The sequence below is a fragment of the Podarcis raffonei genome, chromosome 2 (genome assembly GCF_027172205.1).
Source record: "Podarcis raffonei isolate rPodRaf1 chromosome 2, rPodRaf1.pri, whole genome shotgun sequence".
NCBI lineage: Eukaryota > Metazoa > Chordata > Lepidosauria > Squamata > Lacertidae > Podarcis > Podarcis raffonei.
Genome location: NC_070603.1, coordinates 62,559,349 through 62,584,447, shown reverse-complemented (window position 1 = coordinate 62,584,447; position 25,099 = coordinate 62,559,349). Strand labels below are relative to the sequence as shown.

Sequence of the window (25,099 nt, the reverse complement as noted above, 5' to 3'; positions counted from 1 at the left end):
TTGTTTAATACACTAGCAAAATATTTATTTTTTATAATGACGTAACAGAAGTGAAATATTTCTTTTTGGTGTGCCACAGTAATTGTAATTAAAGAAAATAAATGGATTAATGGGCTCTTTATACATTTCAATGACAAAAAAGGTTAGCATCAAATTTGAACTGTTCATTTAAACAAATGTAAAATTTATCATAACCACCCCCGACACACACACACACACACACACACATTATATATATATATTTAAAGAATTATAGTTTTAAAATCTATAAAAAGTAAAAAATATACACTCAGATCTAACTCTTATTCAATCTTTAATATAAAACTGTAAACATTTATTTACACACAAAAAATGTGTAGTATAGAAAACTGAGCACCCTTTTCGATTCAGTTGTAGGGGGTTTGGAAGGCAGTGGATGTTGAACACCTTTTCACCTGTCCATGACCACAGTATATAAATAAAGCTGAGACAGCAGGCTAGGTAAAGCTCAGGGGCGCCACATCTTATTGCTCTAAAGCTGCAGCAAATGCAAAGCTCAAGTGCATATTCATTTATGAACTGCTACAAGTGGCTGAAGGGCAGCACTTAGCCCTTCCCCACCCAGCCTCCATACTCAATTAAAACTGCCAAAAATATTCTAGGCCATTCTGCTTAAAACTGTGTCTGAACAAAGTTAAACAACGTATGCCCACAGCTGAAAAAGACATTAGCATTTTACTGGACATCAAAATCTGATTGCAGCATTAGAAACACAAGGGGTTTCATTTTCTTTTGACCTAAATTATATTTAGGAAATCCAACTAGAATTTAGTATTATTTAATTCCTTAAAACCTGCTATTTTTCAGTGTGCCTGAGGGAGAGGAAAAAATCAGCAGAACCCAGACAATTAAAAAACTATGAGGCGCCAAACACCTCCAATAAGAAAAGGAAGGCACGCTGGTGCAAAATTTCCAAACTGTTCATAAGCCAAGTTCAATTATTTCCATACCTAACCCCTCTCCCTGCCCCTGCATGTGTTCCCAGGCCAAAAAAAATCTACAGAGATTAAAAGATATTCTGGTGACATTTTGGAGCAATTTTTTTTTAATAAACCGAGCTCACAAACAATTTCACTCACTCGCTGACTTGTCGAAAATATTAGTAAATTTAACTCTAATCTAATTTACTTATAATATCAGCCATACCAATGTTTCATTCATTAAAATGAGCCGCCTCTTAGAAAACGGTGTTTTAAAAATATACAAATAATGAGATTTGCTTCAGTTTGGACATTCAGCAGTAAAACCATTCATCAACATGCAGCTTCCACAATTTAACCCCCATCAACAGTCCATCAAGATACAATACAAAAATCTGTTTAGCATGGCATACATAACTACTCATGGGTGGCAAGCATATAAAACAGAACTAATATCCATGTGTAATTTGGGAAAAGATTAAATAAAAGTAGTGTTAAAGCGGATTTTTTTTCCAAAGTGCACATCTGAGAAAAACACTGCAGATACAGTAAAATATTTCCTTCCTATGGTTCAACTGTTGTATCCCTTATCCGTTTCCCTGTCTAAAATATCCCAAACTCAAATCTTCACACTTTTCTTGTGTAGAGATGCTCCTGAATAGGCCTGAAGAAAATTCTTTGATTCTCAGTGACAGGTGTGATGAATTAAGGAGGTAAAGAGTCCTGTTCATTAAAGAACAAACCCAGACCCAGAGTAGGGAACAGAGGTATCTGTGCATCTAAAACAACTTTCAAATTTATTACCTTTATAAACGAAAGGTTAAGGCAAAAGGTGGTTTGTTGGCAAGTAGAAGAATTTTTGGTAACCTGTTAAGAACAATTCTCTCTTTTCCTTGCCCTGCATGGGACCATCCCTACATATGTATGAAGGGGTCTCCATGAACCGTGATGAAATAGCAGCATCTGCTTCACTGGAGATTAGTCTACATATTTCTAAAGAGATTAAATCACTAAAAAAAATTTCCCCAAAATATGGGGGCTCTCACAATGGAAGAACCTTTAATAAAGTATTATGCTTCCCAGGCTCTCTGTGCCATTATTGCAAAGTTTTTCAGGTTAGTAAGTTTCCAAGGCACAAAACTTCCTTCACTTGCTTGACCAAAAGTAACAGATCCTGTTCTCGTTGGTACAGCCTATGTGTGGCAACAAAAGATTGCTAATTATAAATGCCCTCTGAATCCAAGAGAAGAAATAAGCTGTGATCAACCCAACATTCTCATTTAATGTATGCTAAAAAGGAGATAGAAAAAGTGCACACTTGATTTTAAGCTGATTCTCCGATTAAAAAAAAATCATCAAAAAACCAAGAGCTCAGTCTTCCCCCACAGCAGAGTGCAAATTGCTTAGCTTAGTAAGCCATAAGCTATTTAAGGATGAGGTCCCCAGTTTAGGGCTCTAGCAACCTACTGCTGGACAAGTTTTAACACTCAATGATCTTCAGCACAGAAAGCCATCAGCTATTATTATTGTGAACTCTCATATCTTGCTTGCCAAGTATCACTAGAGACTAGAAGAACGACTTCTCAAACTAGAGTAGATTTTCCAAAGAAAGTGTTGCACAATCTTTCCTCAGAAAAAGGTTGCAGAGTGTTAACTTTCACTAGTTTGCAGGTCAAGTTAGAATCAAGAAACCTGTCAAGCACTAGTTGTAGAAACGATTGCCTTAACACTGAGTATTTTGAGTCTTCCTTGCTGGCTTACTTTGTGAATCACCACAGCATGGTTCGCATTTAAACCTTCAACTGAAAAACACTGTTAAAATTGAAACTTCTGAAGGGCTGGCTGGGATGCACACCAAACTGACCAGGACTGTTTCCATGAGCAGTGTTCCAGACCCATTACAAAAATGAGAATGTTATATCCTATCAAATTGGGGCATACTTCTCATGCTGTTAGACCCAGAAGGGAGCAGCTCCAATACATTCCCACTAGTGCCTGTGAATTTTCTCAATTCCACAGGTATTTGGTCCAAAGATAGTTGTAATTAAAAATAAAAGATTTGGGGGGGGGGGAAATCCCCAAACCTCTTTTTAATGATTCCCTAACAACTCATCCAAGTCATTCATCCATTCTTCTGAAGTCCTGTTTTTCAACAAAGTGTCTATAAGATCTGTATCCCCAGCTAAGTTCGGCAGTCCATTACTACCAGACGGGTTGCTGTAGGCAAAGGGCAGTTCCTGACTGGGTGTCCTCACTGGATAACCTTGACTACAATGCAGATTGGCTCTGTTAGGCAGTTGCTGATTTTGATTCTGGCTGAAAGAAGTCATATCTGGGACACCTTGATTCATGCCTGGCAAGACCTGCTGTGATGGGACTGCCTGCTGGGTAGGAGGGTTTGTCCTCTGCTGGGCACTTATAGATGACAACATCTGTCCAGAGACAGCAGAGTTCATGGACGTCATCGGCCTGCTGGTGTTGAGGCTTACCTGAGGCATTCCTTGCGCAAACTGTTGATTGGTCAACTTTAGGTGAGTCTGCTGCATATGGAAAGTGGAGTTGGCAGTAAATGTCCCTAAACCACCGTTCCCTTGTGCCTGGTTGTTCATATTTGACATACCTTGATGCTGCCATGATTGATTTTGGACCCCAATAGATGTTGGCATCCTTGCCATTTGTGGCTTGGATAGGTTGGGATTCAGTGCTCCTTTACTGTGCTGCTGAGAAATGCTGGCAGTTCCTAGGGTGCTCTGTCCATATCCAGCAGGAAGAGCAGTGCCCTGTGCCAAACTGGGTTGTCTTTGCATTTGTGGCTGTCCATTGGCACTTGGATTTGCATGCTGTGGAACCATCTGTGTCATACCAGATGCCATGTTGTACAAGGTACCTCGCTGAATGCTCTGCAAACTAGGATACTGATTTACTCCTCGATCTTGCTGATTGCTGCTTGAGGAGACAGAACTGTGTCCTGTGCCAATCTGGATCATATTCTGAGTCTGAGAAAACATGCGTGGACTACTGGAGTTAGACTGGCCTAAATTATTTACCCCTGCCATCGCTGGAGATGAGCCTATAACACAAAACGAGAGTTTCAACATTTATAAAAACTAAGCAGAACATATCCTCAGTTTAGGTGCAACATTATACATATACTGCAGCATGCAACATTTTGTAGCTGTATTTAGGACTCATTGTCTTGAACCTTGAGAAGTGCCAGCAGTAGGTGACTTTCCTGCCACTGCTACCTCCCCCCAGCAGCCCCATGAAAAACCTCTCTTAAGAGTTAGGGGGTCCTCCTGAATAAGGTGGTATTTGCAGGGGGATGAGGGCAATCACTAAAATTGGGTGGTGGCACCATTTCACACATCACAAAGCTAGCAGCTATGAACAGGAATAAGGACTGTTAATTAAACAGAACATTATGGTGCAAGGGCAGAATCACGACTGCCACCTATGTACTGTTCCAAATAAACCTATCTGAGCTGGCTACTTAAATTTAATGCAAACATAGGGTTGCTTGACACCGTCACATTCCTTCACACATGAGCCAAGCCACGCCTGACCGTGCATGTGCCCAAACAAGACAGTGTAATTGTAAACTGGATGATACATAGATAAAATCACAACAGCAGCTATTTTCTCAGCTGCTGCAATAACAGTAATTAGGCAAAATTACTAGAACACTGGGAGCACAACTTTGGCTGTACTAGAGAATGAAGAAGCTCTGAGGCCAGGACAACCTGTACCATTATATATGTGTCTACTTCATTAGTGCTGCTATAAAGTCTATAGCGAGGAAGAGGTTGTAGGGCGGAACAGGAGCACTATGCAAGTCTTGTTAACCACCTAACAACGCAAGGAAAAAGAAAACAATGCATGAGTTCTGCAATACAGGGGATGAATTCAAATGAACCACTGATGTGGAAATCTCTGTCCTCATTCACAGCTGTCACTTGCACATATTGAAAAGCTAGCCAATCTGTGTTGGAAATGCACAGTGAATATGCACTAACATGAAAATTACCATCACCACATGCAAAAATATGCCAATCCAGTTTGTCCCATCTGCCACTATCCTAGTACTGAGCCCTCCCAAAATTAACATACTTGATTAAATTGATAGGTAGCAAGTAAGGAAGATTATCAGCTTACATTTCTCTTTAGCAGTGCTACCAGTACTGAGAAAAAAATTAAATCCATCATTTGCACACTTCACAGTAGAAGTGATTCCTCTGTAACTTGTATGGATGCAATAGTTTTTTGTTTTTGTTTTAAAAGGCCAAGCACTTAAATCCAGAGCATAAGATTATGAATTATGGCAGTAAAAGAACATTTTAAAGTTAACTAATGACCAAATCCATAGAAGCTGAAGACACTTTGCTTCTGCACACACCTCTCCTGCTTTCCAGCTAGTCTTTCACAAATCATTCCCACAGTCCTATTTACCTGTGAACTGTTGTTGATATGGATTCTGTGTCTGATCTTGGTATTGAGGGGGCGGTCGTGTTAGATGCCTCTGGAGCTGTTGCTGTTGTTCCTGATGATGCCTTTGCTTTTCCTAAAACAGGGCAGATGCAAGACTGTAAGAAAACACAGCCTAAACTTTGTCACAAACAATGCCTTAATGTAAACAGCAATGTTGTATATAGGTTGATTGCTGTCTCAAGCAGTCTACAATCACGTTAATAACATCATAAAAACAATTAAAGAAAAAAATGCTACTGCTTAGTATGTAAGAAAAGCAAGGCTGATGTATACACTAAAATAAAACATAGCAGAATATATCACAGAAGGTGCTAGAAAGGGAGTCATATCTATAAAACAATGAGCTCCACTCAGTAATAAACTGACATTCCACTAGGCAAACTGCCTAGAAGAATTTGAGAACAGTTAAGCCTTTTTATCTAAAACAGAAGGGAATGTAGAATAACAGATTTTGCCTTTCACTGGAGTTCTTCACAGATTTTTGTGCTGTAGTTCCTCTCTAGTAAACATGCTCCAAAGTAAAGGAAATGCGGTATTTTGAGGGACTCAACACCCACATTGCAACGCCTCCTCTCAAATAAATTTATTCAAGGGGAAGAATAGTGTGACATTTTAATCCTGAGGAGGTTCATTCATCATGTTCAAGTACAATGAAAACATTCCTTTGGAATTCCAGCAATACATTGCTGTACAGTGGTACCTTGGGTTACAGACACTTCAGGTTACGCCTTTTCAGGTTACGGACGTGCCGAAACCTGGAAGTACCGGAACAGGTTACTTCCAGGTTTTGGCGCTTGAACAGAAGCACTAAATCATGCTTCACGCATGCGTAGAAGCGCCAAATCACGTCATGAGCGTGCGCAGACTCGGGGCTGCGAGTTGCGAACGTGCCTCCCGCATGGATCACATTCGCAACCCGAGGTTCCACTGTACCTTCATTTTAAATAAATATGGTAGTACGGTATACCAGAACCATTTTTACACTGCACTGTGGGGGCTAGAGAACAGAATCTGGCCAGATCTCCCCCCACCTCTCACAGGAATAATTTAACAAGTGGGCAGCACTGCTCTCTGGCTCATTATTTGATGTCACAATGTCATCAGGAGAACATTTTTTTTTCATAAGGTCTGAAATCAAACTGCAACAAACTGCCTTTCAAAACATTTCACAAGATGTGACAATCTGCTCATCAATGGATTTTGCAAAGCACTTTGCAAGAGGCTTATCAAGCCCTGACAATCAGCTGATAGGTGGGTCCTGCCAAGTGCTTTGTAGAGCTACTAAATACTTTTTTGTTTAGGCAAGCTTATCCAGACATGTAGAAGCTGCTGAGTGTTTTAATTTCATTTTAGTTTATTTATTTTATTTTTGAATGTTTTGGATACTTGTTTTTAACTGCGCTTACTAATATTTATTGTTTTATTCTTTTTGTAAACCAGTTTGAGGTGCTATTGCAATCCTTTCTTTCTAACGATTTTTTTTTAATTTTTGCAAACCTTGGAGATCCATTCAAGTTTGCTGTGTGTGCGGGGGAGGGGTTACCATTTTGGTTGCATAAGAATTCATATTTACCTCTGTGCTTTGTCAGGAGCTAATGAAAGATATCAGTGAGAGGAGAAAGGTGGTATGTGACTTTTTCTCTGTAATACGTGACTGTAATCCCCTCCATTTTTGTCTGTTTGCTTGTGGAGCAGGAAGAGTCTTCAGTATTATCAACAGGCAGAACTGAGCTGCTCTTATACAATCAGCAAAACCTTATTTAATATACAATAATCAGGTAACAGGAAGGAGTTCATCAAAATAATAAGACAAATACAAAAAGGAAAAGTTACACTTATTCTGATGTCCCCTACCTGTTCAGCAATTAGTTGCCTCTGCCCCATTATAAACTGTTTCTGTTGTTCCATTAACAGTTGTTTTTGTTGCTGTTCCCTCTGTTTCTGCTGATCTAGTAGCATTTGGTGCTGCTGCTTCATTACAGCTGCTTGCTGCTGGCTGTTGAGATAGGCTGGATTACCATGGTTACCTGCCATGGAAACATTGGGTGACTGTGCATTCACACTAGAGCCGGGAACAGAAACAGGAATGCGAGGAACACCAGCAGAAGGATTTTGATCCTACAAAAGCAAACACATAAATTGGATGGAAAGCCTGGAATTCAATTTGGGAACACAGGATTAAATCTATGATTCTGCTTCTGATGGAGGACTTCTCATATATTCATAGCTATCTGCCAAGAAGTGATGCTCAACGTAATTTTAGTTTTGATTGAATTTTACTTTTAGTTTTGATTGAAATTCACTCTCTTATTATGATGCCACCTTTGTGCAAAAGCACAAACCAGACAGACCACAGAAGCATATTTCCATACATTATGAAGTGGGTGAGGAAGTACAGGTCACAGTCCCTCTTCACCACCTGTGGGAGCCACTTACCAAAGAAAAATAGGTGTGGCTTTCACTGCACAAACACACACCACAGACTTACATACACACTGCACAAACACACATACAACACATATCTTACACAACACATGTGAGTGTGTGCGTGCGCACACACATACACTCTCCCCCCCCCATTCTTCTCTCTCCTAGCAATTAGGCTTTTTCAAGCCCAACGGCTAGAGGAGGACTGCGGTGGTGGCAGCAGCAGCAGCAGCACAAAGATCACCCTTTCAAAAAGTCTTTAAAAGTGACTACTGTTCTGCTTTCAGCAACTATTACAATGTAGCAAAGAAGATAAATGAAAGTACAGCAAGCCTGTCTAATAAAAATCTTCATTAAATTAAAAGCCACTTCTGAAGATGCAGCAATCGTGCATAGTAACAGTGATATTGAAACAAAACCACACAATGAAGTCTGAGTCTGTTAATGTCTAGTGAGTGGTAAGCCAAGATCCATGAAATGGCCGCATGGGGCAGCAACCATCCAGTGACAGGATTCAAGGAACCTCATTGTGAGAAGAAGCCCAAAGGGCATTTATAACCAAGAGAATTCATTAAATACAGCATTGAACAGAAACACAGCACACATACTTTCCAATAATAAGGAAAAGATATTGATTTCCTCTATGGGTTGCGCTCTCACTGGGGGAAAACCCAACATTCTGATGCAGTTTAACAGTACCCACTATAATATATGTGATCTGGTACCCCTGAAGTAAGCCACTTTTGCAGTATAACTTACATTACACTGTAATAACAGTCATATTATTCATTAAGGAGGTGGAAGCATTCTTTAAGCAAATTTCTGGTGGCTTTTTAGACAATTTACACCAGAGATAGAATGTATCTCCTCACTGGTCAAAACAGTTATCCATCTTCATTAAGAGGCATGTTTTTTTCTGGCTCTATGTTCCCATAAATATGCTGTGTGAGGTTCAATCTTTACCCTTGGATGATTTCAAGGAAATGAAGACTAATAAAGCCCTATATGCAGTGTTAGAAACTGAGATATGAACGCTAAGAGCTAAATGGCATCTTCAACCTAGGTTATGGGCACCGCCGCAATGGAGTGTCTAGGCATGCTTTTCTATAACAAGAATACAAAGCTGAAAATGAATGAACTGCAGCTAAAATCTTATGTACATTTTTCACATATAAATAAATAAATAAATAAATTTTATTTATATCCCGCCCTCCCCAGCCGAAGCTGGGCTCAGGGCGGCTAACAACAATGGTCTAGTCCTCATCTTAAGACTGCATAAAACAAAACCACACTTCCCCTAATATTCTTATGAGGGTCCCTTCTCCAGTCTTCAGAGTAACTAGTAATATCACATAAGAAACTTCAATCCTAGTCATACTTATTCAAACAAAATAATCAGAGCAATAAAAAGATCTCCTAAAATTTAATTAGATCCTATTTATCAGATCTTGAAGAACTGTACCCCTGTTTATAAAGATCATTGCAGTGACTATTTTGGAACAGAAATAGTATATTATCAAGGCATTTATCTTTTCAGAGAATATGAGAAACAGTATGTTTCTTTCTCAATTAAGACTGTTGCTATTTGTCATGTCCATTGTACTATTTTACATTAAGCTCTAAAATATGCACCTTACAATGGAACTACTTTGCATGGCTGCTCTACTTATTCAGCCCTCCTCATTTACTATTACCAAACCTTCTACTTCAAACACTTACCTGGCTGTGTGGCCCTAGAGGTCTATAAGCAGTATTTCCAGACTTCTTCATTACAAACATCCCATTCTGCTCATTGCTCATATGAGGCAGAGTGGGTTGCTGACGCTGCTGCATGTATGCCAACATTGGAGACTTGTTCTGTCCAGATACTGTAACTCCTTGACCGCATTCTTTGTAATGTGAAAGAGGTTTCGTATTCCCATAGTCTAGCACAGAGTTTTGACTAGATACAGAGTTCTGGTTTAAGCTGTTTGGCTGATGGCTTAACATATTTCCACCATGATAATTAACTCCAGCCCTTGGAGAACTCTTGTTTGGCATACTAGACATCATGAGTTTCTGGTTATTGAAGTCCTGTTGGTAAACTGAAGGGCTAGTGGGATTTTCCATAGTGTATGAAACAGCTAATGGACTGTGTGAAGGTCCAGACTGCTGCCAGCTAGGAATCTGGTTGGGTTGATGGACTTGCTGTTGGTTCTGCAACAGCTGATCTCTCTTCTGCTTAGCAGCTATCTGTTGAAGCTGTTTAGCAGATGACATCTCTTTGGCACCCCCTGTATTTTGACCAGATAACAATGAATTAGGAAGAGGCCTCTGAATATTCTGAGACTGGCTTGATTGCTGCATCATGGACTGGTTGGAATTTTCAGCTACTGACTGACTGGAAGGCTGAACCATAGTTTGAGAATTACTAACTGATGGAGAAGCAGCACTAACAGAAGAGGTACCAATGAACGTTGTGCCAGCAGAAGTAGATCTGACTTGTGGGGATCCCATCTGCTCTTGTTCAAAGTCTGCTGGGGAAAATTCAGTCTTGATAATGATGTCCTGTGGTAATGGAGTTTGTGCAGCTGAATTTGAAGCATCAACATCCTTCTTTTCCTCAAAGTCTTCTGTAAATAGATCTTTCATATCCTCATCAGGCACGGATCTGTTAAGTTCATCAATGAGCTCCTTCCACTCTTGCTCATTAAGGTTAAGATCAGACATCAAATTATTCTGAGATATTGAACTTCCTGGTCCCGTAATCATACAAGGAAGGTCATCTGGTTCTTGTTTAAGCTCCTTGTTAATAACCATAGCAAAGGGGTCATCTGCATCACTGTTTCCATTCAGCTGAAGGTTAGAGTCTGGCAGACACTTTTTGTTGATGCCATCTAGACCCATGGAATGTTTTCCATTAAGCTGTAAGGTGTCTCCACCAGAAGATTTGCTGTCAAGCTGGTGCAGAGGTGATGCAGGAGGGATTCCATTAGAGGAGCCACTCAATCCAACAAGACCATCATCATGACGCAATTTCTTGGGAACAGAAAACATGTCCCCATAGCCATTCTGCTGGTCGCCATTCTGCGGTGAAACGGAACTATCAAGTTTCCTTTTGACTGTTTCATGAAGCTGCTGAAAGAGAGACAGTTCTAAATTAGTTTTATACCTCACACCAAGTGCCATTTGGGTTTTTTAGTCTAGAAATCATTCTTTTAGCTACCAAGCATCATCCTTTTCACTGCAGTTGAAAAATTGCAGGGGAATAAAATCCCCTTTTCTTTAACTACTTAAAACCATGTGATTTAAAAACCTGTTTGCTTTGGAGTTACAAAAATGCAACAAGACTTGCATCTTTCAAGGTAACACCTAAGGCAACCTTGGATATCTTTCCCCCACATCCCCCCGACAATTCTTTGTTTGCCTGGGCTCAGCCTCCAACACCATTATGAAGTATAACCTGGGAACTTAGTGAAAAGTCTGAAAGCATCTGAGGTTACAGAAATGCTGAAGCAGCTTTAGACCTGATCAATCCCTTGGATGGGAGAGCACTGGAAGCCCCATATAATAAAATAAAATAATTATACATAAATGTTTTTAGAATTTACAAACAATGTACCTGTTAACTCTAAAGGGCTAATGCTGCAAAAGAGCACGTACATGCAACTCCCACAGGGCTGGCCTGCATTGCAACACAAGGCAGCCATGCAAGAGCTGTCCAACAATTCACGGCTCTCTTTGCCCTTCTACTCAAACAATTACTCAGGCTTTTACAGTAGAATATACAGTTGTAATAGCACTTCACCAGCACAGCAGGTCATGGCAGCACAAAGCTCACCACAGAGCAAACAAACTACAGGTGATACAGTTTGACACACACACAAAAAAGTTGACTGAGGATAATTGCTACTATTGCTACTCACCACAGTCTAGTAGCAAGCTGCATTGTGCTCCTCAGAAAATTCGCCACTCAACCAACCTATGTTTTTATGACTAATAAGCAAGCATTTACAAATCCACACTTTACAACTTCCAACTTTAAAAAGGAAGAGAAATGATTCAGAGTAGATAATATTCCTCTTCAAAATTTTATTATAATAATTGGGGGGGGGAGTATTACAAATTTGCAGCAGACTAGTGTTCCAAAAAATATAAAAACCTTAACAGAAGCAATTACAGCTCTGTCTACCTCAAAAGACTGTGTTTTCACCTCAGAAGTCCTGAAAGCACTAGACTTTAAACATTCAACCCTTCCTCCTGAGGTAAGGTGTAATTTTATACCAGTTTATTTCAGGTAGCCCCAAACCTGAGAGGATTGTATTTAGTGCAAAATATTATATAACAGCAATGGAAGCTTGCACTCAACACAAATCTCATCAATTGACCAATGAAATTGGCTTATTCAGCAGGAAATTGAATTTCATACTCCCTAGGTCTTGACCCCCCATTTTACCCCCTTGTGGACATTTTAGCATCTCCAGCATGTAACCAATAATCCGTAGAACTTCACCAGCAAGTCTTGTCTGCATGTTTTGGAATTGATACACCATTAAATCTATTTAGAAAAAGTAGCAAAACCAATTTAGCTTTGCTTCCAAAACTAGAATTATCATTCAAACTTCTTAATTCAGGAACATATTCCTATAATGTGGGTACTTTTTTTAAAAAAACCTACTATTTAGTGGAATGCAAGCAATAATTAGTAGCAAAACAAGATGTGGTACAGTTCTGGAAAACACAATGTACGCCTATATTTAAGAATTGCTTTAAGGACATTCTAAAATTCTCTATAAGAGGCCTAGTTATGTGGCACAACAGGGAATGCAGAGAAATTCAGTGGAATTTGGCAAGCGTTTCAAGTAGTGTTGTTTAACTGATTAAACTCTTATTCAATTTTCACCTATATGCTATGTCAGTCCTCCTTTACCCCTTTTCCTTTGGTTATTGTTTTATTCCTCCATTGGATCAATATTTATCCCCATTTAAAGTCAACTACCTTCAGTTGGAGAGAACCTTTGGGTTCAAGGGCAGAATAGAACCATAATAAATAAGAACTAAGAAGATATTGAACTTCCTTTATTTTCAATTATCATATTATTTGCATTTTGGTGACCCTCCTGCCCATCAATAAAATATTACTACCTTGTAATTTTCCAAACCCATGCAACAGTATTTTCAGTGAAACACATATAAGAACACGTAAACATGCATTACTTTCAGTTACTATTAGATTTTCGGAGGCAGACCACATTGCTGACCTACTCCACACAATTTGTAAAATCAACTTTTGCTATGTATTTTCACTTCCTTAGTCTTATCTGACTACAAACTAACTGGTCTATGTTCCTATAGCACAAGATGATAAATTTACTAGTGAAGATTTTCTTCCCACACCAATTGCATTTGACGATCCATGCTCTGTTCATGAGCTATGATGCAATTTCTTATTTTGTAGTGCCCTCTAGATGTAACTAAAGGAAACAGCAAGTTGTTTAGCCCTTCAAGTCCACAATGTGTTATTTGTTCTCTGGTACTATCCTCAAACTACAATATTAATAAGTAATCTCTTCTCCCATGAATCAGTTGCAAAAACAGATTTTCTACCAATTTTTAAGGTAATGGAATCTTACCTACTACAATCTTACCTTGGCAAAAGAACAAGAGTTGTGACATCTAATATATTAACAGATTGTTTCTGCTATAAGCTTTTGTGGACTACTGCCCACTACACACACAAACACTAAGAAAAAAAAACAGTGAGGCTAAATGGTCACAAATTCAATCTGTAGCAGGACTGTTGTTTTCTCTGCAGCAAGCTAACATGGCTACTCCTCTGGAAGATATTAAATCTATACAGTCCGAGTTGCATTCAACACTGCGCAAGGGGATTTGCACTTGCACAATGAGACTTCCCCCTCTTCTCACTGTGCGCTCCCAAAATCTGAACTGGAGGGTGCTCCAACCTTCTGGGGCAGATTTTGAGGGGGCATGGGGGGCTGGAAGGAGAGGAGGAAAGTTCCACTGTGCAGGTCTGCTGGGTGAACAGAACAGCAGAACTGGATACAATCTACATACTGCTAAAGAGCTTTAGCACACAAAATACTGTAGAAAAATGCTGTACTGTATACATATTAGAAGAGAAAATGAAAACCTCTGCCTATCCTAAGTAAACCTGCCCTAAGAAGATAAAAACTATTTTAAAGTATAGCCTGTGTGGAAGTAGTAGGGGGAAAGTCCTATCATCAGAGTCCTCTAAAAAAGAAGCAAAGTCTGTCAATATTTAGGACGGAGGCAACTTCATCCATTTTTCTAACTCTGCGTTGTAAAGAGCCTTCCTTTTTTGTGGTTATACAAAACTACAGTGAGTCAGTGAAATATTGGAGATTTGTACTGATATAAGTTTTTTGTGAGCAGTCTGCACTAATTTGAAATGCAACCATTGATCTAAAGGGACATGTTATACAAAATCATTTTTCTACTAGAATATCACTTTAGCGCAATGAAGTAATATTGCACTTTAACATTGGGACAAATGCATATTATCTGTTTTGCTAGGTGCAAAAAGCTTACAAAGCTTCTACATGTGGCCATATGTAGAAAAAACAGGTACATGTGCCCTTGTCACAACTTATACTTTACTGTTCCTACCTGATACTGCCATCTAGATGTGAAAACCATCTTGTGTTAAGTGGCTTTGAGGAAGTATCTTAGGTCAAACTTCTTAACTGTGATTTTCAAGCCAGTTCAGATGGTGCATTTTCCTGCTTATTTGCAAAAACAATTGTATATTCACTCTAGTTCTAGTGGCTGCTTTTGTGAGCTGGGATTTTTGTGCCACTTTACTAACTTTTCAGACCTTCACAACTTGTCACCTGCCAGGTGCTCACCAATCCCACTATACTGCAGTCTCAGTCAGACAGCCAAAAACAAGAACTTGATGCTCCTGGCACACTACCAAACATGTCCACATTTAGCTTTGTGGCTTGTATAAGCCTGATTTAAACATCATAGTACGGTAGTAATAAAAGAAACTGTACTTGCCAAGTTTCCCCTTCACTATAACTCTTGAAAGGAATTCTATTTCAAATCATACAGCTACAAGTATAGAGTGAACTCACCTGCAATAATTTCACTTAAGAATGAGCTACTGTATAATAATAAATAAATCTTATACTACTAGTAACAAACTCATTCTCTAGGGCTGATCTGTATGCAGCAAAAAAATATACCATTCACCCACAAGAGGGTGCTATCAGCTTACTTGAGGGGACCCCCCTAAGGGAGCTAAAAATACTCTCCAAAAACACACAATAAGGACTGAGCATCCTCAGTGGCTACAAAATGCTACAAGGTGGGTGCGGGTCAGCAGCAGAAAGGAGAATTCTGGGAAAAGAAATGGCTGCCTGGTACTCTACATGGGAGCACTCCACACTGTTGTGGTTCTCATTTGTTTTTCAGTGTTACAAAACTATTTCACTGTAAACTTAACACAAACAAAGAAAGAATGCAACAGTGCGTCACTCTTAATTAGTCTCAGTTTAACCAGAATACTGTGAACATCACGATAGCGTTCTATGACTTTGCACATGCATGAACTTTGTATTCCATTCTTTAAGAATCATGTATTTGGCAGTTTACAAAAAATGGGCAAAATCTACACTACCATGTACAGCTCTCTCCAAAGAGCAGTTTACAACAGTTTGGCAAGTGAGTCAGATAGCAGCTCCACCAAAGTATGTCAAGGCGAGAAAAACCTGTTCTAAGATGAAAATTCAAAGGAGAGGAAACAACTGGAAAATAATTCAATACTATCTGCCGAGATACTACATCCTGTTGATCAGTTTAATTGATGCCAGACAATTACACTGAATTAAAAATTAATTAAATTATTGTTCTAGCAATATGTGTATACTTAACACCCTGATAAGTCTTTCTAAAAAATATTCTATTCTCTGCTTTCTGAACAGAATAAAAAGGGAAATACTGGACAATTTGTCTGAAGAGCAATAAAAATGTATTCATCTGCTAATAACAGTGTTCATAATTCCTTTATTTCCTACAAGAGTACAATTATTATTGTTATTATTTATTGAATTTATATACTACCTTATACCCAGGGGTCTCAGAGCAGTTCACAATATAAATTATCTCCCCTGATCAAATGTTATTTGAACTACAATAGAGATCAACAGTTTTCTAAAATATTGTAAATATAAAATATTTTAAAATACTTATTTCTATATTCTACATATTTCAGTTAACAGCACTGAAATATAAGCAGATTCAGAATCATGTTAACAATTTGTTCCCAATGCACAAACACACAACGACTTATCTGAAGGAAAAAACAAATTTGAATGGACTTTAATGATAGAGCCTTTTTTCCTGAGCTCAAACTATTAGTGAAGTACCGTATTTTCCGTGTATAAGACTAGGTGTTTTCCCTTAAAAATAATGTCAAAAATTAGGTGGTGTCTTATACTCTGGACCATCTCCCCCATTTTCTTAAATCTGAGTCCCCCAAAATAGGGGGCATCTTATACATGGGGTCATCTAATAGACGGAAAAATACTTTAATTCACAGCTACAGTAGAAACTTTTTTTCTATATCAGAACTTCTGTGACTTGTAAAACAAAATGCTAGCCTGTCCACCTCTTTTAAAGTCGAACAGCATTACTAGTTGCTCTGAGTGCTTTATATCTCAGAAAACACCATTACAGTAAAATGAAATGAGACTTGTGAGAAGACAGCATTAAACTGCCAATAGCATACAGACCAGTAAACAACACCCTACCTCAACTTGTTGTGCAACAAGTTAATCAGCTTGTTAGCAGAAACTTCTATCCAAGCACTGAAAGCAATTGTGTGTGTAATCCCACAAAATGGTCTGCAGTCATTCCAACTCCACACCTTGCATTACTTCAGGCAGCCAAAGCAGATCTTAGGCATGCCTGGAAGGCAACTATCACACGGCTTACTGGCAATGTAACTGTTATCAGTACTGTCCTGTCTCTAATCAATCACAAAATCTCCCAATCAGGATGAATACAACTGCTTGGGGCAGTGACACTGCCTGCAAAATTTCTGGGTCCCAAGTTCACCTATGTATACCAAACCATGGCTCCCTGAACTACAGAAGTGAGTAAGGTCAATGACAGACCTCTGATGAGAGAATACCCCAGAAACATGTAGATACCGCTATTTTGTTGGTAAGTGCCTACATGTAAAAGGGAGAACATTAATTTCAGAACACACAACAGGATCATCGTCATTGCGAGAGTACTTTAATTAAAACTTGTTTATGTTTCAGTACACTAATAAGCAATAAAAGCAAACCGTGTTCTTGTTGACAACATACAGCTCTTGCCTGCAAGTGATGCAAGTTGACAGTACCAACAGTAGTACGAGGAAAGGATATATACTGGCTAAATTTTTTAAAGGTGCTCACAATCTTAATAAACACAGAACATAATTTCCATAGGGTTCAACCCTAATGTGCTCACTGGAGCTCTGCTGATGCTTGCAGCCACTTGTGTGCCTTGAAAAGCTGTTTCAGAGTGGGGAGGGAGGGCCTCCAGAAAAGCAAGGGAAATGCTAATGAGAGATGCTGAGGCAATGAGGAATCACTGCAATTGCTGCTCCTCTCTCTTCCCACAGCAAGGAACCTCTGCTGGATCTGTTCCTTGCCTCAACATAAACAAGGGAGGGACTTAGATTCTAAGTTCCTATGAGTGCAAGCCCACACCTGGGGTACTGCCACTACCTGACTACCAGAAGTGGGGAAAGGTGATATTCGCCAATTTCCTCTTCCCATGCACTCCCTGTGCCCCAGTAAAATCTCTTCCAGAAGGCTGGCGGATCCTCTGAAACAGCATGGGAGGTGGATGGACTCATGTCACTTTCATGAACAGAAGAAGCCATTCCATTTGTGGAAAGGCAACTAAGGATGTAGGCTTTGACATAATTTTCAGTTGTGGTGGTATCTTATTCATTGATAAAATGTCCCCAACTTCTGCTCATTACCACACTTAATGGTAAAGCAATTTGGAGTTTGACTGCTCAAAAATAGGGGCAGATCCATCCACATCACTTCCAGCAGTGCTTAAGAATATTGTTTGGTTTGAAAGAAAAACCTTGATGGTGAGAAATACCATCAAGCATATAGTTTGCACATTAGTTCCTTGTTGCTAAACCAGAAAGGGCGGATAACCAGATTGTATGGTACTTATAGCCATATAAGTGCTTTTTTTCTGTTAAAATATAGATTGTAGATCATCTAAAAATTAGAAGTTTAACCCATGCTATATGGTCACATTCTGTATGGTCCAACTGTTCAAAAGTAAGCATAAAGTTGTTATTATCCACCCTTCACCCTAACATCTCAGGGCGAGTTACAACAATTAAAACACAATGTTAAAAACAGTTAGTCATTAGAAGGTCATTAAGAGGTCTAATCAGGCTTTTCTTACCCTTTTGCTTTCCTTTTGGCATAGATATCAACACCTGAAAATAATCAGGTGATGTGGAAATTCAAAACCAAAAGGCTTAAGGGAAAATACTAGAGCAGGGTGGTCCAATGCATGGCCCTCGAAGCCTTTTTTGGTGGCCCTCAGCAACATTTGATGCCCCCCCCCAGCCCTCATGCAGATGTGCTGTCTTTGTGGGTAAGCAAGGCACTGAACTTTGGGAAGGAGATGTGAGGGCTATAGGACCCTGCCAGAGACTTGCAACTTGCTTACCCAGCTTTGGAAAGGCAGCATCAGGGCTACAGGGTGTATGTGAAATATTGGCATATTTCTAACTCTATGGAAGATTCAATTGCTCTGCTTAACACTTACTTTTCTGACAATAAAGGGTGGAACCCAACACTGCTACTCAACAACTTCAATAATCCTAAAAAAAGCTCAACAACTTTGGTCGGCCCACTTTCCCGCTTTGAAAAAAGTTTGGGCACCCCTGTACTAGAGCAACAAGGAATCACCTTCTTCTACCCACTGCAACTCCACACCCCAAAATGTTTTCTGGCGGTCTCCCAAACCTACAAAGCAGTTTTTTAGCGTGTGTGAGGACTGCAGGATTAAAAGAGGGAAGTGAGCTCCAGTTGTGTGAGTGGAAATCTGTTCTGTTCATGCACTGACAGCATTGGAAACAATGCAAAATATGTATAAAACAGAAAGTTATAGAGTTATGTTTTATGTTCTTAGCCATTTTCCTTTCTGAAGTGTGTATTTTAAAGTGTACACTTTGAAATACAACATAAAGTTTAAAGTATCAAAGAATTTACCAAGCTCTTCTTACAAAGTTTTGAACAACCTTCTATCTGGGACACATACCATTTAAGACATTGTCAGATCACAGGGCCTTCTTACAACCTCACTGCCAGAAAAAGATTAAAGTGACCCATCCTTCTGACTATGTCCTAGCTCTGTCCAGCCAAATTCTAAAACAGACAAATGACTAATAGGGCAGGCAACTCCTGACTCTACCAGATGCAAAGATCACAACCTAAAATGTCATAGAAAGGGTTACCTGGTTTGTTTCTTTTCTCATTCCCTAGCTTACTAAGGGTATTAGTATCATTTTGGATGCATCTTTCAGATGTGTTGCTAACCATACTGACCTAAACAGCTTGGCAATTCACTTTAACTTTACTAAAATAGTTAACTTTCTTTGTTTTCAGTATCACTGTGAGCTCAGGCACAGAAGAAATTCAAGATTAGATATGTCAATCTCTTGTATCAAGAATAAATAGCAATATATTACAAGGAATGTGAGAGATTTTAATTTTTACTTTCATTTTTCTAGCCAAATATTCAGTGACCAATAAAGAGAATACTTCTTCCTTCCCACTTAATCTTACCCACTGGAGACTTGCCAATAGCCACTGGTGATAAAACTGAAGCATAGATTACTAACATTTTATCTACCCTAAAGGATGAAGGCACACAGTTTTTAAAATGTACATTTTGTAGGAAAAAATAACATGTTTCAGTGTCAGAGGCAGTATATCTATAAATACCAGCTTCTGGGATTCACAAGTAGGGAGCTCTCTGCTGCACTCAGATCCTGCCTGCAGGCTTCCCATAGGCTTGGACACTGAAGAGAGGATGCTGGATTTAATGGGCCTTGCTTATGAAAAAGTGCTACAGCTCTATTATTAATGCATTCGTACAAATGCACTTGGGAGATAGCTTAGATGATTATTTGAAAAGGACTAGAAGAGGAACCAAGTCCAGTGCTTTGCTAGAAAATTAATGTATTGTACATTGGGGGTGGGGATTCACTGGATAATCCCCAACCATATTGTTCCTGCTGTAATTAATTTGGTTTTGGTATTTAAATGATAAAATATTACACCTAAAGAAAGGAGCAATGTTGGAAAAAATATGCCCTTTGGATACAATCTGATATATGGTTGCTTATTTTGACTTAGGGGCTATCTACAACTAATAACATAAGCAAACAACTTTCCCCAAAGCATGTCCTTCTCTTCAAGGCTGCTAAAATGCAACTCAGATTACAATGTTTATTAATAAATTCTAAGAATCTATTAGAAATACACAAACATTCAACCCTTACTTAAGACAATGAAAATATGCTTATGTGATGTTTCTGAGTCTTTACCCATCCTTTCACAGAGCTATAACATAAAACACAAGTAAGGGTACATGAGGAAAAATTTGGAGAACTAAAATCCCAACAAATTTATAGTATTCTACCTCTCCAGTGTATCTGGAATTATACTTCACTATTTCAACACAAAAGTTACGGTCAGAAAGTATATCTTCCAATTCCAATAGGAGTCCAAAATTTTGATACTTATTTGGGAGAGGCCACAGCACAGTGATTTGCCTGTCTAAAAGTCCCAGGTTTAAATCCTGGTGAAATAATCACAGAAATTAATACTAGGAAAGGCCTCTACTTCAGACCTTGAAGCACTGGTGCTAGGCTGAATAGACAGTTGCAGCTTCATTTTATTTTTCAGTTGTGATCAAAGCAGCGTTCAAAATTTGCCAGGCACCAGGCACATTTTGCACCTGGCTATCCCACTTGCGACCAAGTGAAGATGCCCGGGTGCCAGGATGGCGCCTGATGTCTCCACCATCTGGAGTGCATGCCTGGGCATCCTTGGATCTTGACTGTTTTTACACACTAGCAATTCTATCTACTATATTTTATCTGCACAATCAGAATGAATTTCAGGAGCCAGAAAGTCATATTGAAAATTATTACTTTTGAGCAGTCTACCCCCAAAATGGCAACTAGGCATTATGTTTTGGCAAATGTAGCCCTGGTTTAAGGAACCATTTGGCGCCTAGCTTATATATCTAAGTTTCTAACACTGGATCAAAGGCGAGCAAACCCAAACTCAAAGGCATCATCTCAAAGTGAACATGAAACATAGTCACCTACAGCTGTTTGGGATTACCCACAACAGCTTTACTGTTTCTTATTTGTGGCTTTCTTAACACACCATCTAACTTTGTGTGATTTTTCTACACCTTGCTTCAGTCCCAAAACACCGACCTGATTCTATAGGGAAAGTTAGCAAAACCTACCCTTTTACAGGGAAGACAGGTATTATCTTTACATCTTTAAACCCACAGCAGGAAAAGTCATAAGCAGTCTTCTTCATTTTCCACCAACTCATACACATGATGTGGTGGATTGAGTCACTGGACCAATATGCTTAGAAAACCAGAACAAGCAGGCTCCACTATATGGAGTAAAATTCTCAATTTCTGTGTATGCAGATATTCCATACCAGTCTCCAAGTTGGTCCCTAAACCCCCATTTAAAAACTCTTCATACTGAAGCTCCCCCTCTGTTACATAGCCAGTATGGCAGGGACTAGGCCAGTTGCTCACATACAGTAACCTATCAGACAATGTTGCTGTGAAAATAAAAACAGTGTCTCCCATGTGAACCACTCTAAGATCCTTGGAATAAAAAACATTACATATATAAAAAGGCAGAAATACAGTCCTTATTTTTCCTGCCAAACAACTATCTGCACAGGCTTGTTACACTGGGCATGAGCAGAGCTTCAAGAACATTTCACAAACTTGCCTGTCTGCCTGGATGGATGGATCATTCTCATGCCACATTTCGCTGTAAAGCCAAGATATAGCAACGCTAAAGGAAGTAAAGAATCGCATTACCCTTTATTTTGCTCATAACAGAACTGGAAGCCTACCATTTCTTACTTTTCCTACATACTTTGCTAGAGATCCCCGCTTTTTCGTTAATGACTATTTACATATGTACGCTGCCTTAATAAGCTGGAAGAGAAGAGAATATATATATTTATATATATTCCGGGGAATGGGGTAGATGGAATCAGGAGAGCAAACAATCAAGTTTCTCTTTCATGCACAGCTGGAGCGGCCCGAGGAGAGGTGGAAACAAACATCCTCTTATCTTGTTCCCAATATGAGGAACTCGAGCACTGAGGGAGGCCTCAAACCTCTCCAGCCTCATTAAAGGAAAGTTCACTCCAAGCTACGACTCCTTTCTGACCACCGGCCTCAGCCTTCACGGCCCTACAGGTCCTTTTCAAGGGGTGGCGCAGATTCCCCCGGGCAAAGCCCCAACCAACCCCGGGGCCCGCCAGCTGGGACCTTACCGCGATGAGGGCGCTGCTCCGGCCGTGCTGCTGCTCACCGCCCGCGGTGTCGGCGTCCAGGCCGTTGACTCCAGGCCTGTCGGGAGGAGCGGAGGTAGAGGCAGAGGAGCCCCCGGAGCCCGGGGCCGGAGCAGGGGGAGGCGGCTGGGACGGGGCGGCCGGCGGAGCGGCTGCCGGGGGAGGCAGAGGCGGCTGGCGGTGCTTCCCGGCCCGCTTGGCCTTGGCCTGCAAGCAGCGCTGGTGGAGGGCGAAGGTCTGCTGGCGCTCCAGCTCCAGCCGCTCCGGGGACACGGCCTGGTAGCGGGACTCGCAGGCGCTGTGATGCCGCCGGCACAGCTCGATCCGCCGGCGGAGCCGCTCCATCACCGCGCTGTGTCGCGGAACCACGAACTCCGCCATGGGGCAGGGGGGCAGGACCATGAGCCGAGGGCGAGAAAGGCAACGCGAGAGACCAGGCGGCCGCTTCACTCCGCCATGGCTGGCGGCCAGAGACACCGGGCAGCCCTCACAGCCTCGGCTCTCTTCCCCTGTAGTCGTCGTCGTCGTCCTTCTCCTCCTTCGCTGCTGCCGCTGCCGCCACCCTTTAGAGGCCGGGGCCGCCCTGCCTCCTGCCGGGAGCCTGGCGACGCGCCGCCGACTTTCCCTCACTCCTGCCCCGACCCCAGCTCAGGCCCGGAGCCACCCAAGCCTCCCGCTTTCCATTGTTATCCGCGCCTCAGTCGCCGCCATCTTGAAATTGTTTCACCCCTTTTCCTCCCTCCCCTCCCCCGCCGAGAGCCAGCCCCAGCGAAGAAGGCGGAGGAGTTTCCTATGTGGTGCCTGACGTCACGGCCCCGCACTCATTGCTCACGGGGTTTAACAGACAGCAGGGCAAGCCTATCGGACGCGAGATCGGAAGAGGGGTGGGTGGGTGGAAAGACGAGGCAGAGCTCCCTTCCCCCTCCCCTCCGCCTCTGATCTCTTCTTTTCCCCTCCCCCACGCCACCCGCCCTTTCCGGAAGTGGGTAAAGGGCGGGGCTTTAGGTGTGATTAAAAGGTGATGGAGGCTGAAACTTCGCGGCCGCTCCGCCAACCAAGGAAGGGAGAGATGGTGAAGTACTTGAGTGACTTAGTGAATGACTTGGCCTGAAAAATAGAAGCAACAACTCGTGACTTAAAGGAGTATTATACAAAGCTTAAGGTCAAGATTAAAGATGTAGAACTCTCGCCCACAATTTATTTAAAGCAAAATGCCTACCATTTTAGGGTTGAGGCTTTTGATGCATAGCAAAAGCAGCACACAAAATCTGTAGGCTTTATGCCTCTGTCGATACAGCAGGACACGACAATTTAATCAACTCCCCCCCCCCCATTATTCTTGAGAACATAAGAATCCTGCTGGATCAGCCCAGTGGCCCATCAAGTCCAGCACAGCCCATTGGATGCCTGTGTGGGAAAACCACGCGCAGCAACTGATACTTCTTTCGCTCCCTGCCGTGAAGAAGGGCAAGGCCCCAATCCAAAGATTAAATACTTTTGTGCAGCTGTATGGGTCTGATAGTTTTACTGTCTAAATACTTCATTAATTGGGCAATATAGTGGTTCAACACAGGAATGAAAACACAGCTGCTAGCTGCAAAAACATTTCTTTTGTAGGCTCTGGAAATTTGGAAGCTCTAGTCACAGAAGCAAACAAACAAGAACTTCTGACTTCTTTTATGAAGCAGACAACAGGTTTTTACCACACCTATCAGCCAATCACCCATTCTCACCACCCTTCTGAGTAATACCCCTCCCCACCCTCTTACTGTATGTAAGGGTCTGGTGACTTCTGTTTCAGTGTATCTGAAGAGGTGTGCATGCACAGGAAAGCTCATACCATAGTTGGTCTCTAAGGTGCTACTGGAAGGAATTTTTTTATTCTGTTTAAATGTTTTATCAAGACATTTTACCATTTAGGCAACACTGCCCCACCTCACGCCCCACCCCCACCTCGCTAAATCCACGGAATGTAAAAGATTGAACTAGTCTCATGCAATTCACTTGAACAAGGTACTAGACTAGAGAAAGGAAAAGGCAAACTTTTTGGAGTGAAAATACACGAATGTTTTAAAGATCTGGTCAGATTTTCAGTTAAGCATTGGAAGCCACCAATTCTGGAACACTACACAAAATAATGACCTAGAAGTGTTGAGCTTTAATTAAACCTGTAAAATAATAATTGGACAAAATAAGACAACTTACTCCCAGACTAGTCAGTTACCTCGTGGGGGGAGGGGGGAACACGTCACATTAACATCCCAAATGTCTTTGAAGGTGTGGTGTGATTGCTTTGATGTGACCAAGCAATGAAACCTTGCAAATACGGATTAGAGTTTAGTTAGTTTTCGGGCAATTTTATCTGTAGCCAGTTCTACAAAGGTTATGGGAGATTAAAATCCTGCCATGTCCACAACTGCTAATGCTAAAACAAATCAATCTCTAAAAAGCTATATGAACAAGCCAGGCCACTGCATTTTGATGACCAGGGTTGAAAGCAAGGTGCAACTTACTTGAACTATTCCATTTTTGTAATTTAACAGTTCAGCTTTCTTAATCCAAACAAGAGGATGTTATTCATCAAATGTTGCAATTCAGAGA

General features: G+C 40.7%; 1 protein-coding gene across 2 annotated transcripts; it reads right to left on the bottom strand.

Annotated features, from left to right (window-relative positions):
- Positions 1-296: 296 nt before the first annotated feature.
- On the bottom strand, positions 297-23,256 carry MAML1 (mastermind like transcriptional coactivator 1). Of its 2 annotated transcripts, none has more exons than XM_053376967.1 (5): positions 22,481-23,256; positions 9,591-10,988; positions 7,299-7,562; positions 5,406-5,517; positions 297-4,029 (listed from the first exon to the last, which is right to left on the bottom strand). In XM_053376967.1, exons 1-5 carry the CDS (start codon positions 22,898-22,900, stop codon positions 3,050-3,052), a joined length of 3,174 nt encoding a protein of 1,057 aa, XP_053232942.1. In that variant the 5' UTR covers positions 22,901-23,256; the 3' UTR covers positions 297-3,049. The 2 variants fall into 2 exon arrangements, with proteins under 2 accessions (XP_053232942.1, XP_053232943.1); XM_053376968.1 differs by having other exon boundaries at positions 9,591-10,985.
- Positions 23,257-25,099: the final 1,843 nt, after the last annotated feature.

Coding starts and splice junctions, on each gene's coding strand:
- MAML1 (XM_053376967.1), bottom strand. CDS start 22,900: ATGGTCCTGCCCCCCTGCCCCATGGCGGAGTTCGTGGTTCCGCGACAC. Junction 7,563..9,590: donor CTCTAGGGCCACACAGCCAG/GTAAGTGTTTGA, acceptor TTGCTTTTGTAG/GATCAAAATCCTTCTGCTGG. Junction 5,518..7,298: donor GGCAACTAATTGCTGAACAG/GTAGGGGACATC, acceptor GCCCTGTTTTAG/GAAAAGCAAAGGCATCATCA.